The sequence below is a fragment of the Calidris pugnax genome, unplaced genomic scaffold (assembly GCF_001431845.1).
Source record: "Calidris pugnax isolate Ruff unplaced genomic scaffold, ASM143184v1 scaffold9, whole genome shotgun sequence".
Taxonomy (NCBI): Eukaryota; Metazoa; Chordata; class Aves; order Charadriiformes; family Scolopacidae; genus Calidris; species Calidris pugnax.
The window spans coordinates 2,166,109-2,180,603 of record NW_015090778.1 but is presented as its reverse complement, the minus strand read 5'-3'; the positions used below and the strand labels follow the sequence as shown (position 1 = coordinate 2,180,603).

Genomic DNA, 14,495 nt, shown 5'->3' with positions numbered 1-14,495 from the left:
AGTATTGTGCTAATATGATATTAATTTAATATAGAAATTACCATAGCTAGCTACTGAAATTTTCACTTTCCGCTCTAGATTTAGTTCTAAGTTACTTCAGTAACAAGCTCTCAGATTTGAATTTCAGCTATATATTCCCTGTAGCAGAGCTGAATTCTTGGAGAAAAGTAGGCAGCGTGCAAGTAATAATCTGGTAATGCTTGGAAGATACTGCAGGAGACCCATTTGTATGTGGCTGAGTGAAGCTGGTACAGCTTCCTTTAAGCTCCAGGACAGATGATGAGATCAGGCCAGTGTAAGAGCTCCCAGACTAAAAGACAGGTTAGCGATGCAGGAGATGAAAAGGAGTTGTTTGCCTTCTCTGCTTTATTTCTTCTGGACGGAACTTCCCATTTCTTCTTCAAGAGGAGTCCTGAGACAAACCTCTTTACACAGTCTGTACCCAAATGACCCTGCGAGCCTTCGCTCCTGGGCAGTCCCTTGAAGTGAAGTGCATACTTGAGTTTCTTGCTGAACCAGACCTCTGTGAAGAAGGGCTGTTTAATTGTTGAACTCTAATTAGGTAAAAGCAAATAGGTCTTGTGGTGTTGTCAAGACAAATCCTTATTTCTTCTTCTGAATCTCCTGGCCCCTGTAAATGAGGAAGGTGCCGTACAACTGCGGCCCAGGGTTATTAAACCTCATAGACCTGCCTTGTGCCATTTTTCCTGTATAATCAAAATGAAGGTAAGAAGCTGCAGATTCAAGGTGGGACTTTTATGATGGCTAATGGAAATGGACATCCAAATCACATCAGGAGGATCTGGGGCTCTGAGACTCCTGGGCAGCTTTGTCAGTTTGGCAGTAAACATGCAGAGTATAAAAGGCAAGCAATCTTCTATTTAGAGAGTTTGAGGGGTCTTTCACAGGTCAAAGGTCTAGTGAAACGCATGTATTTAATAACATAACACAGACTATTCCGTGAGTTGTTCTTGATGAGTATTTAGCTGTGTTTTGAGGGGGGATTGGCAGGGGTTCTTTTGAAAGACTGTATGCATGTGATACAGAGGCAGCCCATATTGTTCTCAGTACAAAACACTGAAATCCTTGTTCTGTTCAGCAGCCTTTCATGCAAAGTGCTTCAGATTCCAGTAGACATAAAAAATTGAGTATCATGAAGCTCTTGCACTGAGATGAGGAAGCTCATCCATGGTGAGGATACAGGACAGATGCGTATGTTAGAATGACCTGCCAAAAGATTCCTGGTGATGACAGTTCACCACCTTCCTTTACCATAAAGACCTTTAACATACAGATTGTTTCTAATAAAAATACAGGGAGGAGCTAGATGTAGAGTACCTATCACAAAAGAATTGGTAATCCTGAGCAGTCTAGTCTCTCACCTGTCTGAATTTCATGCTGTTAATGTAAACTAGTGAGAATATTTCAAGATTAACTTTGAAATGTTGTGTTTCAGCTCATGGAAGCCCTTAAAGAACAGGAAGAGATAAATTACAGATTACGACAGTATATGGACAAGATCATTTTGGCAATTCTAGACCACAACCCGTCTATCTTGGAAATAAAGAATTGAAGAGAATATGAGAAGGAAAAGCAGCAACTGCCTGATATTTCTGCACATGCCACTGGATAAACAACACTCTGATACTGTAAATTAATCTATAAATATATATATACACTACGTGTGAGTGTGGGTGCGCGGGTGTGTTTTTATGATGTTTGGTACACTGTTATTTGTCATTGAATTGGCTTGGTTAGACTTTTTCCATGCACTTTCAATACCTGTGATAAGATGGATACTGTATATTAATGTAATAACAATATAACTGGATCATGCTGTTTTAGATACTGGACAAAATGACTCTACCTCTAGTTGTAAAGGTAAAAAAGACAATGGAAACATATGGATGTGGCCCTAACAAGGAGCAAGAATTATTCTTTCGTTCTTCCAGGAATTTGGGTACCACAAACCAATTAACATACCCAGGTTCAGTTCCTGACTGGTGCTGACTGTGTAATTTCCTATTTGATTTAATTTTAGTACTTAAACCACACATAGGATTCAAAAAAAATACAAAAACTTTGGGGAAAAGGAAAGACACAAAGTAAAAGGGAAGAAGAAGAGGAAAATATTGCAGAATTGTTGCTATTTGTGAAAAATCACTATCCACTTGTTTGCCACTGTCAGCACAAAGTGCTTTTTATGTAAGATCACTTTGGAGCCTGCTTTGGGATGCTCTGAGCCAGCCTGCTTTTTAGCGTGTGTGCGCATGTGTATTTTTTATGCCAAGGTCCCTGTAGCATTGAGGCTAAGAAGCTCTTCAAATCTCTTCCCCTATTTTCAGGGGTTTATCATGGGCCATTAAGATGAATTCTGGGATCCTGCCCCTTCCCCTCACCCTTAATTTTAAAGATTTCACTGAAGGAACACATTCTAGTTCTTACAAAAAACAGAAACGGAACAAAAAAAAAAAAATTGCATGAAATAGCCCACATCAGGAGGAGGAGGAGCAGCCCTTGAAATTATGTGTTGAGTTGCTTTCCCACCCCAGACACTGCAGTCTTTCCAGGTTGATGTTTTGTGGACAAGCTGTGGAGAGGACCGGCTGGGTCCTAACACAGGGGTGGAGAGAAGTCTGGTGTGGAGTGACTTTTATCTATAGGGCAGGAAAAAAAAAAAAAAAAAGAGCTTGGTCTTGCAGAAGTTGCTAATCCAGACCGAGTACACACATGCATATCTAAAGCTCTGGCAAGGGAACACATCCTGGTTTAGATGAGCAGCAGTGCAGGTGCTTAACTTTAAATGTGTACTGTGACTGCTCATAGAAGTCAGTGGGACAGAACATAAGTGTTAAAGTTGAGTGTGTGCTTAAATGCTGCCTTAAATAGGGATGGACTTCAACATGTGCCTGTGTTCTCCTGAGCTGGATTTGTGTACTGTAGGGCTAGGACCTTTTTAATTAATAATGTAGCTTATATAAGGAGCTTATGGAATTGTTTGGATAGTTGAATGGTAAAAAATAATTTTATTCCATGCACTTTTTTTAAAGAAAAAATTTCACACTTTCAATTCGCACCAACTGGCACAGAAAAATAGGCCCAAGTATCTGGCTTTCCCCAATGCATAGAGATGTTTCTTCTACTCAATACACTCCCCAGAAGAATGTTACAATAGCAATGACTGTGCTTTTCTGTGTATTTCTTGCTGTTGGCAGTGTCTTGCCCCTAGTATTCTCTTGATGTATCTTGGTGTGTATATGTGATGCATTTTTCCTGAATTTGAATACATAAAACATGTATTCAGTTATGGATGTAAATATATATATATTTTTCTGCTATCTCTGTGCTCTTGCCTTCAGTGACATGTTACTGGAGTGATGGGAGGGGGGGGAAGTACTGAAATCAGGCTTTTTTGAAGGCAAGAAAATAAAAACAATTTGTGTCTATTTATCTGCATTAGGCAGGTGTAAAGTAACTGGAAAGCAAAAGGGACCAGAGGAATAACTATGGGACACTAAATCCCAGCGCACAAAGATGTCTGCTCTGGGAGAAATGGTACAGTCTTGTTCAAACAGTGATGTCTCAGGGCTGGTTTCCTGAGGCTCTAAGGTAATCTGGAGGAAGGGATTTAAAGTCTACTCCTTTGCCACCTGGGGATGGTGTAAAATGTTCTTTGCTAAATTGCAGCAGCCTCTGTTTGTGGAGAAGCAGGTGGAACACCATGGGCACCTTTCCCACCTGCTGCTGCTGCTTCTGGATGTGCCACCCAGAAGGTAGGAGAGGAACAGTTAAGCCAGCTTGGTGCTACCTACAGCTCCCTGCCCACAGGACTCTTTGCTTTTGTGATGGCATTTCCCTCTGTGTGGTGCCATTTGTGGGTTGTGCCAAGGACTTTGCTCTTTTTATAGACCATGAAGGACTATTTCAAATTGTCAAGTGGCTGATACTAACCTGCTGTGACAAGCAGGGCTGGTGAGCCAGCAGCCCTGCTGTCCGACCTGCCTCGCTTGGTAAGTTCTGCTTCTGTCCTGCTCTCGTGCAGTGGGTTTAGATAAGAGTAAAGCTGTTGCAGGTCAGACCAGTGACTGTTTATAAATAATTTGAGGTAAACTGGACGTGGCTTCAGAATTTTAACAATCTAAAAACCTGTTCCTATTAGGGTCGAACATCAGCAAATGTTGAAGACTATTTAACTAAAAATTATACCAAGCACTTGGGAAGGGGAGAGCCTGGCTTACTTCAGAGACCACAGAGCCTGTGGACGCGAGCAGCAGACATGAGCATAGAGATAGCCAAGTTTTTGTGCAGGTAACTATATGTAAGAGATGAATAGTCACTAATTGTGACAAATAGTCACTAAATCTGGCTGAAATCCTGAAGGCCACACTCTAGGCGGGGGTACCCAGCAATGGATTTTGTAAAGACTTGCAGGTTGTCTTGTGTAGCTCTGTACCCAGCTGCTGTAGCATTTAGAAGCTGTTCCTTGCTCCAGTGTTTGCATCTGAAGAGTTGTCTTACCACCATGTTGGTGGTGTTTGTAGCTTTGTTTTATTGCATAAAGGAGTTATACTCCACTCCTGTGGGGCCCTCGCATGGTACTGCTTTCTATTATTGTTCAAATACATCTCCAGACACTTGTGATGTTTAACAAATAACATGAGCTGGAGGTGGGGGAAGCATTTCACTGGCAGATACATTTTCCTCTAAGGTATCCACCTCTAAAAATACTAATTAGCAATTATATTTTTAGACTGAATAACTACAGTAACTACAGATAATAGACCAACTTGTCTTGCAGTCCAAGCCTTGGAGAACTCTTCTGTCCCAGAAAAGAAGTCATCACGTTTTATGACATGCAGGTAACTTGGTAATACGGGATCACTTGATGGGTCACTGGGGCAGGGAGAAGAGTAATCTGGTATCTATGTTGCAGAGTGTGTATTTTGATCAGGCGTCAGACACGCACATTGGCAGAACAGACGGGAGATGTGGGAGATAGGGAGGCACCGGATAAATTTATTTCTTTACTGTGGGCTTCCTTTGTGCTCACAGGCCAGCTGGGGAAGTACAGTCTGTTACTGTTAGTGGAACAATGGCTTCACTTCCCTGGGTAAATAACTTCAAACACAGAAGTGTGGTACCATCTCAAACGCAGTAAACATTCTTCTATCAAAAACGTGCTTCTCATTTAACCCTCAGGGATGCAAACACAATCCGAGGTACTATATCTTGATCTGCTCCTCAGTTTGTTCTACTGTAGGTTCTGAAAAGCTAAGTGATACCCTGGTCAAACCAGTTGCAAACCGCTGCAGCTATTTTTGTACAGTGAAAAAAAAATTACTTGCTTCTGGCTAGAAGCTGTCCTTCATCAGGCTAGTCCACCACACAAGCTACTGCGGAAAAAATACCTCTTTCAAAACTTGCACTTAAGAGTACCTGAAATGTAGTTTCTCGAGATTTTTCTGATATTGACTGCTTCCCTCCAGACATCAGTCTTCAGCTGCTGCCTAGTTCTGATTCAAAACTATCTTGACATCAAAAGAGTATTTTTCAGCTTTTTGAGTAACTTCTATTAAAAACTCAAACTGTTCAGGATTTTGTTGTGTTTTGAAGTGCAACAGGGACAAACTAACCATCCCATCTATTTTTAAGGAGTTTTTAATATGCAAATTTGTAGCAAGCCTCTCTCTCAAAAAAAAAAAAATTTGAATACACTTTTGCTGCCAACTTTCCTTCTATGGTCTTGGGAGAGATTCTGATGTTTCTCAGCCAGCTCTGCAGGGAGTTGAACACAGCATCATTAATCCTCAAAGATATGTGTATCAACAAATATTTTGCTGTCTGAATGCAGCGATGCGCCTTTTACTTCAGTAAAACTGTGTTACTCTCCAGAAAGGATCTCAGCCTGCAGAATTTAGGCTCCCAAATCTGGTTAGTAATTGAAGGCTTGGAAACTAATATATAAACATACATTGTGGCCTGCTGCATCGGTCACTGTTCAGCAGTCGCTGCATCGTAGTGCTAATGACATGAATCTAAGTAGTAGAATTTACAAATAAATGACTACTTTTTATTCTTTAATGGCAGTGAATATACAGTGGTTTTCTCTTAAAACAAATACTGTATGGTGTGGTCTGAGGGATTTTTTCCAAGGAAGGAAGGAAGTAGCAGCTGATCAAACACTTGCCAGATCAGTGGCTTGGCTTATATTAATTTGAGTGAAAACTGACTTGAACTTTAACTGAGCAGTTCCTGGACTGGTTCTGTTGTTAAGTAACAATGCTCATATTCTTGTCATGTCATTTGTTACTCAAGGAACATTGTCAAGAAGGCATGACGGGATTTCACACCGCTGATTTTAAAGGATATAGTTCAACAGTTGCTGGCATTGTGTTCCGTTGCAGCATCCTCAGGGTTGTTTCCTCAGTATTTTTCAATCCAGAATATTGATCCCAGGAGCAGTTTGTTGTTGAAGCATGTGGCATGTGTGGGTTTCTTATCTAATGAAACTCTGCATGTGCTTTCAGAGTTTGTTAAGGATTGCAGTAGGTGTTTGGTCTGTATCCCGTAATCCTGAACAATGCACTGGGAGTTGCTCTGATGTGCAAGAGAGTAATTTCTTTGTGGGATTCTTCCCCAGTATGTCTTCTGTTGACATTTACACTCCTGGTCTTGTCCCCAGCCACTGTGCCTGCTTTCAGAGTGTCTGTGTGCTTTGGGGCAGCCACTTTAAGCAAATGGGAGGCACAAACACAATATTCTTGGCTTCAGTATGGCTGAGCCATGGCTTTATACCAGGCCAGTCCTGTCCACGCCTTTTGTGTGCTCCTGAAGACAACGTGTGTCCTATCTACCTGACAAAATGTTGTAGCTGATTCTTATGATGTGTCAGCACGTAGGGTGAGTAAGCCTGAAGTCCATCCAAATAAGGCATCATTGGGATGTCCCCATAAGCTTTGCCTGGATTCTGCATAGCTCTCTGTAGCATGCTGTACTCAGACACTCTGTTTGCAAGGCACAGCCCTACTAGCTTTTAGCCCAGCCCAGCAAGCCTACCTTGTAGATAATGACAGCTGCCCATTAAGATAGAAACGTCTGCAACTAGGGTCTCTGTGCCGTATTTGCCACAGTGTGGAGCCAGCTGATGGTGTTCCGTTGTGTTCCTGAAACTTTTATTTTTTAAATTACGTTACCTGCTTAAGTCTCAAAGTTTTGTTGAACTATGAGAGTAGTACCTATTCAAACATATAATAAAAGAGAGATTACTTTTTACTTAAACTTGAAGCCTAATGAAAACATATATTAACAAACATGGACAACTTTGGTATAGCTTGGACACCTACCCCTAGAATGTAGGTGTTGTTAGTGGTGCAGCTGTGACATCTGAGCTTCCAGCTTTTGCATCACCATTCTCAGCAGAGTGACATTCATCCTGGCAAACCCTTGTAAAGCCCCTTGTGCCCTGGTGAAGGGCACAGAGGGGATTGTTCTGGCAGACACACCTTGGATAGACAGTGAGGGGTGCAGGAGGGCTGCAGTAACTCTTCCACCCAGAGAGCTGTAGCAGTGATCTTACACTACTCAACATCAGCCCCGTTTTATTTAATACCTTATCTGTAGCTAAGTTATGCTGGCTATGGAGAAAGGAAGTCAGAAGAGGAACCAAGGATTTCATATCATGTGAACATTTAGCATGCTACAGGACAGTAAGTGTTGCACTGACAGTATATTTAAATACTGAGATATTTTGGGAATTACTGTACAATCAGTTGTGGGAGCCATTTGTTTTGCTTTGTTGCACAGACTGTACTTACATTTTTTGCATGGTTACATATTTTAGTACTTGTGCCTTCTCTGTTGTAAGGATACGTTTTATTTTCACATTTATCTCCTGTTTTGGGCACTTTTTATATATACTTTTTCATTTGATCTTCATCTCTGGTTTTCATGTAATGTACATGTGTATATATAAAATAGATCAGATTTGTATTCATGTGCCTCTGAGATGTAAAAAGTACTCATTTTGTACAGGTTTTTTTAGAAGCACTAGATCATGGTCTAAATTACGTAGCAAATGAAACTTAACATAATTAGCAGTTCTTTGTCTTCTTCTAGAAATGTTGTGTCAGATGGCTGGTCTCTTTTGTAAAGCAACATCACACACACACTCCCTGGATTTATTGTTCTAGTATCATTATTAATTCAAAATAATAAAACACTAACTGTTACGGTCCTGACCTAGCAATTACAGTTTTTGTTCACACTAAAGCCAATTTGCTGCTTTTTATACTTGAAATGGACATCAGACCAAAATCTCATTTGAACACATTGTCCGTTCCAGGTTAACTTTAGTTCTGGGATTATTTTTGTGGGAGTGGGCAAGATTTACTTTGCCCATTCAAATGGAAAGAGAAATAACATTACCAATTCATAGCCTCTCCTTCTTAGAGAGGGTGAAATGCTTTTGATTACTTCTTCTGTTTTCTCCTTGGCTTCTGAGGCAGCTTTTCCTAAGGACAGATCCCAGATCTGCATGACAAGATCTTCCTCTTGCAGATGTGAGGAATTGGGTGTCTCACTTTTTGCAACTATAGAATAAACTCTTTCCCTTGTGGTTTGTAGCAGAGCACTCTCCTGCAGCATTTGGGAAGCTAAGTAGATGCATCCTGAGACTGGGGCATCTGTAACTGGCAGCCAGAGACCTGGTCCTAGAAATCTTCGCTCTCACCAACCTCTTCTTGAGCTGCTTTCATTTCTTGAGCATTGACCCCCTCATCTGGTGAGAGGCTTGAATTGTTCCCTCTATCGCACCTTGTGGTTTATCAATATCCCACTCACCAGCCCCTGGACACTGTGAGATAATCCATTGTGGTAAATCACAAGAAAGAAATCATCAATATCTCGTAAATTTCCCAAAACACAACATTTTGATCTATAAAATAATATACTCCGTCCTCATGAAGCAGGATTTTTTTAACTGAATTTGGCACCCACTTGACAGATTATGCAGCTGCCTTAGAAGCAAGGAGGTGGTTTTATTTTTTACTTCAAAGGCTGCTTGGTATGAAAATGAGCAAAGTCCACTCACTCCATTGTTACTGAAAAAAGCAGTCAGCAAAAGTGGCATATGACTATTTTTAATCTCGTTCTGTAATTTACAACACAAGTGAAGTGATGTCAGTACTGTTGAAATGTGCAATTACACTATTTTCTCTGTATTTTCTTGAAATACTTTTTCGGGACGATAAAGCTGTCCTTGCTAATGTGGATCCTTTCAGGTAGCTGTACTGTACAATCAGATATGTAAATAAATTATTTGCTTTCCCTGCATGACTAAAAAGTCGTCTGTCGTGGGTGACTGATGCCGTGTCCCGCTGTGCCCTGGATCCCTGGCACAGGCAGCGGGCACCCACCTCCCTTTCTGTGCTCGTTCAAAGGAGGGTCGCACAGTTCTGCTCTCCCCTGCCCAAATGCCAACCTCATTAGCTCTGGCCGAGTTAGATGGATGCCACCAGGGAATGAGTTTGTCTCCGCATGTGCTTTATCTTGACAGCCACGACTATGCTAAATTTCCAGGAGCTTTGCGGGATACATGATGCCAAAGCTTCATGGGATCTCTCCGCCCATGGCATTCCCCTTCTCAAATGATGGGATGTCCAGCTGTGAACTGTTTGCAGGATTTGGAGCCAACTTTTTAATCTGATTTAAATATAATTATTTACTGACCCTTGTGGCTAATGAGCCTGTGCTCTGACTCCTTTCCTGGGGAGCAGTCAGCTGCCATGGGGAGGGCACAGCCTGAAGCCATATCCCTGGGGGGGTTCTGGCACTGATGGATGGTCTGACCTTGTGTGGCCAGCCCTGAACACCCCCACGGGCCACTGGAGAGAGGGGGGTCACTGTTAAATGAAAGGCAAGGGCTTTTTTTCTGCTCACTTGTGCCAGGGAAAGGCCTGAGGGAAAGCCCTGCCACAGGTGGCCCAGCAACAGCTGCCCGTTACCAAAGCCCTGGGAGTGGCCACGGCTCCCAGGTGTGTTTGAACGAGCCCTCCTGGGGGCAGGACAGCAAAGTCTGCCTGCGAGGGAGCAGAGTGGTGGTGGGAAACCTTTGGGCAGTAGCTGGGAGCTGGGACCTATGGCTGAGGCAGCGGGGACATGAGGAGACCATCCCTCCGGTGCAGGCTCTGGCCAGGACTCGCCATGTCGCCATCCCCAGAGCAACGGGCCCTGTGTGAGGCGGGAAGCAGAGGACACACCGGTGAGACCCCCTCGACCAACTCTCTGAGATAAATTTTTTTTTCTAATCTCCTGTTTGAGCTGCCAGACTAGCTGGCCTCTTCTCTGGTCTTTGTTTTAATTGCTCAAGTAAAAAAAATAACCTAGTAAGTGATGAGGTGTTTAGGTTCAAGGCTCCTATTTGCAAGAGTTTGTGGAGAAGGGGGAGGCTGCCATGGGCACGGTCACCTCAGGGGCAGCCCTGGGCCCTGGGGCTGGTGTCTGTGGCACCGTTACTGAAAGGATAGGGGTCCATTAGTTTGGGAAAATGCTGCTTATAGAGATAGAGCCACACTCAGCTCACAGAGATACTGGGTGCTTCTTACTGGGGAAACTGGGGCCTTTCTGTGGTGTGTTGGGGAGACTCCTGGGGTGAGGCACCTCCTCAAGCAGCTCTGTGTAGGTCACTGCCCCATCCTACCTGCCCAGCAGTGTGTCTGAGGGAAACCATCAGAGTTAGCCTGGAAAAGCCAGCAAAGTCCATGCTGACATGGCCGTGGGATGCTGATGGCTCACAGCTGTGCTTACATAGCAGGTTTACTGCATTTAAACTTTGCCCCCTGGAAAGCTACTGCTCCCACCCCCAGCCTGCTTCTTCATCAGGTGTCACTTGTGCCCTTGATGTAAAAAAAAAGTGACCATTTTGCACCTGTGTGAATGATGGTGAAGGGTGTAAAGTAAAGAACTGGACCTGCGATGTATTATTTGAAATCTTAAGTAGGGCTCTAAGGAAAGGAGAGGTGGAAAGAAAGTTTGAAAAGACTTCACTGATCAGTTCAAGCTTTGCAGGGCAAACATTTTCCTTGAAAAAGCATTTTAGTGATCATCAAGTGATCATAGTGTGCAAACTGCTTTGATTTGGCTGTCAGTATTCTCTAAACCTGGTATACGTCCTTTACAATATCATCCCATGTGGTTGCTGGGCAACTTTTCTCCCAGCAGGTAGAGACATTTGGGGAATCAGAGCAAAGACAGGGTATGAATAATCCATGGAGTAACTTCCCTGCGTGTTATCTTCTCAGGCTTCCCCATTCCCAGATTCCTTATGGCAATGAGATGTTGGATATTCAGATTTTTAACAGCAGGCTCAAAGAAAACTCCCTGCTGTGTATGCTAAACCACTTCACCAGAGAGACATGGAGCAGTTTTGTCCCAAATCTCAGCAGCTCAGGGTACCATGCTGTACTACTGACCTACTTCCAGATCAATTACTTACTGGTACATGAGAGAGACACACTGGGAAAGTAAATCAGCTGTTACTCTGGGGACAGGAATACATCAACACTAGGTATCACAAAGTTTGTAATAGTTTCTGACAAACGATGCTGTTTGTACTGTGCTGGGGAGAGCCAAGACCCTTGGGTCATTTTGCAACAAGGAATTAAAGCTCAGAACTCCCTGGGAGGTGATTGTTATCTTGCTCTTATTTTTTGGGGGGAAGGGAGGAGGGAAAGAGGGTTTGAAGCCAGGCAGAGGTTAAATGAGGCAGTAGCAAAGTAGTAAATAGATTGCAGGAGTTCTGACTCCTCAAAACTTGGATGATGGTAAGGAGAGCCCTTACAAAGAGGAAATATATCTCATGTGAGCACCAATGGAGTACCACCAGCCAACTCCTGTAGTCTGACAGCGGGCTCTGATCTCCTCATGTTGTCTTGGCAGGCAGGTTTTTTCTCAGCATAGCCATCTCAAAGCTGTGACTTCGATGCTTTCCCTTGCTCTGTTTGCTGTTTTTGATGGTCCATGTTACAATGTTTTCTGGGATTGCTGATGGCAGACAGGGCTCTGGGATGTGTCACTCCACTCTAAATGTCTTTTGACACACGTAATGCAGCAGGGACTCTTCTAGCTTGCATAACTTGGGGTAAGTTTTGTCCTTGGAGCCAGCAGCTTCTTGGACACAGCATATGACTAGTAAACTGAAAATTGTCCAAGATGTATAACCATAACTATTTGGATTAATGGTGATTTTAAAACAACTCTGTAGTGATAATACGTAAACATGTCCTCTGGCGTAGTGCTAAAACCCTTATTCCCTGACACTGAGATCCTTGTGCCTTAGCTTGCAGACAGACAAGGTAGTTAATATTTTGATGCAATAGCGTGTAACATAAGGCTGAAAACGCCCAGTGCAGACTCTTTCTGAAGAGAAAGACAGAAGAGCTGGGCTCTGGCACCAAATGAGGTAGATGGAACTTGGATGCTGAAAGGCTGCGTTCACTCTTTCCCTCTTCCGTTAACGCAAGTGAATTGGAGGATGTATTTTATGAAACACTGTCTCTCTTGGCTACTGTGTGGCTTTTCTGAATGTGCTCTGGCTTTTATTTAAAACCTCAACAGTCACTGGGAAGGGTTGCTACCAGCCTTTCAGTATCTTCTGGTCTGCCTGAGCACTTGTCCCGTGTGGCAGAGAAAGGACCCCCCACCAAGCCTGTCCTTTGGCCAAAGCATGGTCTGCAGAGCTGAGCTCTGGCCATGCAAAGGAAGGATTTGGGAGGGATGAGGGGGGGAAGGAGGGAGGGAGGGAAGGAAGGGGAGCGCTGCCAGGGCTGCCATGTGCAGAGGGATGTGATTAAACACTGGCTGCCTGAAATGCAAAGTCCAGGGCCGCAGAGGGCATGGAATGTGGCTGGAAACCAGCGTCAAGTCCTGCAGCCCCAGAAGCTCCTGCTGTCCTGCTGCTTTTGGCCAAGCATCCTGGTGTTGCCACGGTGCGGGCTTCCCAAGTGACTTTGGCATCAAAAAATAAGCCTTAGCATCAGAAACCTGACTGGAAATATTTGGCACAATGTTTGTATTAGCACCTAAAAATAGGACTTACCCTTAGGAAAGCAACTGTTCAGGAATGAGCTGTTCAGCCCTCACGTGTTTTATTTATTTGTGCAAGGAGCACATGGCAAAGGCAGTGCGCATTCTTGCAATAAAGGTTGTGTAACTCGGATCTGATTAAACAGACAGTGGTGCCTGGTTACAAAGTCATAGCTATAAAGCAAAAAGAGGGATTATTCTATGTCAGATTGGTAGTAGGTTCTGACTGTGCCTGGCTTTTTTAAATTTTCTTGTTGGTTGGTTTGTTTTTTCAGGCGGAATATGTAAGCCAAAAAATACCAGTTTATTTTCTGCTGCCCAGCAATGGTTGAAAACTAGAAACCAGAATGAGAAATTTCAATGCAGGGCGAAATTCAAAACCACATCCTTCAAATTCTTCCCTCCTGCCCTACAGCTAGTGGTGATAAAAACGAGAGCTGATTCATTTCTTGGGTTTTAACCAAGCATTAGCCATAAGACTAAATATTTGGTAGCTGGAAACCCAAAGGAGGAAATATTAATAATGTAGTATTGTATTAATGATTTATGCTATTATGATTTTACTATGTAAACAGACGATAATGGGAGTGAAGCAAAATGTGAAAATTCAGTTTGAATATCAGGAAACACTCCCTGACACAAACCCATGTTGGATTGCCCGACACCGTCCCCGGGGAAGGGGTGGAAACGCCGTTGCTTGGCAGAGGGAGAGCGTCGGGAGCGGCGTTTGGCCGCAGGGCCGGAGCCCCGGCCAGGTCCCCTCCGACGGGCACCGGGGGGGGACGGGGTGTCCCACCGCGGGACGGTGTGCCGGCAGGGCTGGCTCTTGCTTTGGGGGGAAGCCTCCCTCCCCCCGAACCTGGGAGACACTCTCCCGTTCGCGGGTGCCAGACGCTGGGAAGCAGCCGGGCTGAATGCGTAATCTCAGCAGCAGACTTTTTTTCATACAAAACAGCTCCTGTTTGTTTCCTCGGGCAACTCTCTGTTTCTGTGGCGATGCACTTTACTCTGCCATGAGAACCACCGGGAGCTGTTAGCCAGGAGAAAGGAAAACAAACGTTCACCAATAGTTTCCTTTTTGAGCAATAGCGCTGCCGCCGCAGGTGATGCCGGCGAGACCCGGCGGGAGGCTCCGCCGCCGGGGGGGTGGCAGCGCACGGGGGGCACCAGAAACGGGTTTCTCGGGGAACAATCCGGCTGCGGGGAGAAGGGGCAGGGGGACGGCTGAGCTCCGCGGGCGGGGAAGGGCCCGGCCACCGGCAGCCGGCGGGGGCGTCGCTGGGGCGCCAGCCGCCCGTGCTCCCGTCCTACCGTTCTGGGCGGGTCCGTCGCCGCCCTTTCCCGCTGCTCCGCCCCGCGGCTGCCCCGGACCCGCCACCGCCAACCGCACCGGCGGGCGGCACCGCGCCGTCCCG

General features: G+C 44.4%; 1 protein-coding gene across 4 annotated transcripts in view; it reads left to right on the top strand.

The window, feature by feature from the left end:
* RAB11FIP4 (RAB11 family interacting protein 4 (class II)) overlaps positions 1-9,340 on the top strand; it is a 127,331-nt gene extending 117,991 nt beyond the window's left edge. For all 4 annotated transcript variants that reach the window (XM_014952763.1, XM_014952757.1, XM_014952780.1 and 1 more), the window contains one exon: positions 1,457-9,340. In XM_014952763.1, coding sequence (XP_014808249.1) covers positions 1,457-1,573 — 117 coding nt within the window. In that variant the 3' untranslated portion in view covers positions 1,574-9,340. The remainder of the gene's footprint in view (positions 1-1,456) is intronic.
* Positions 9,341-14,495: the final 5,155 nt, after the last annotated feature.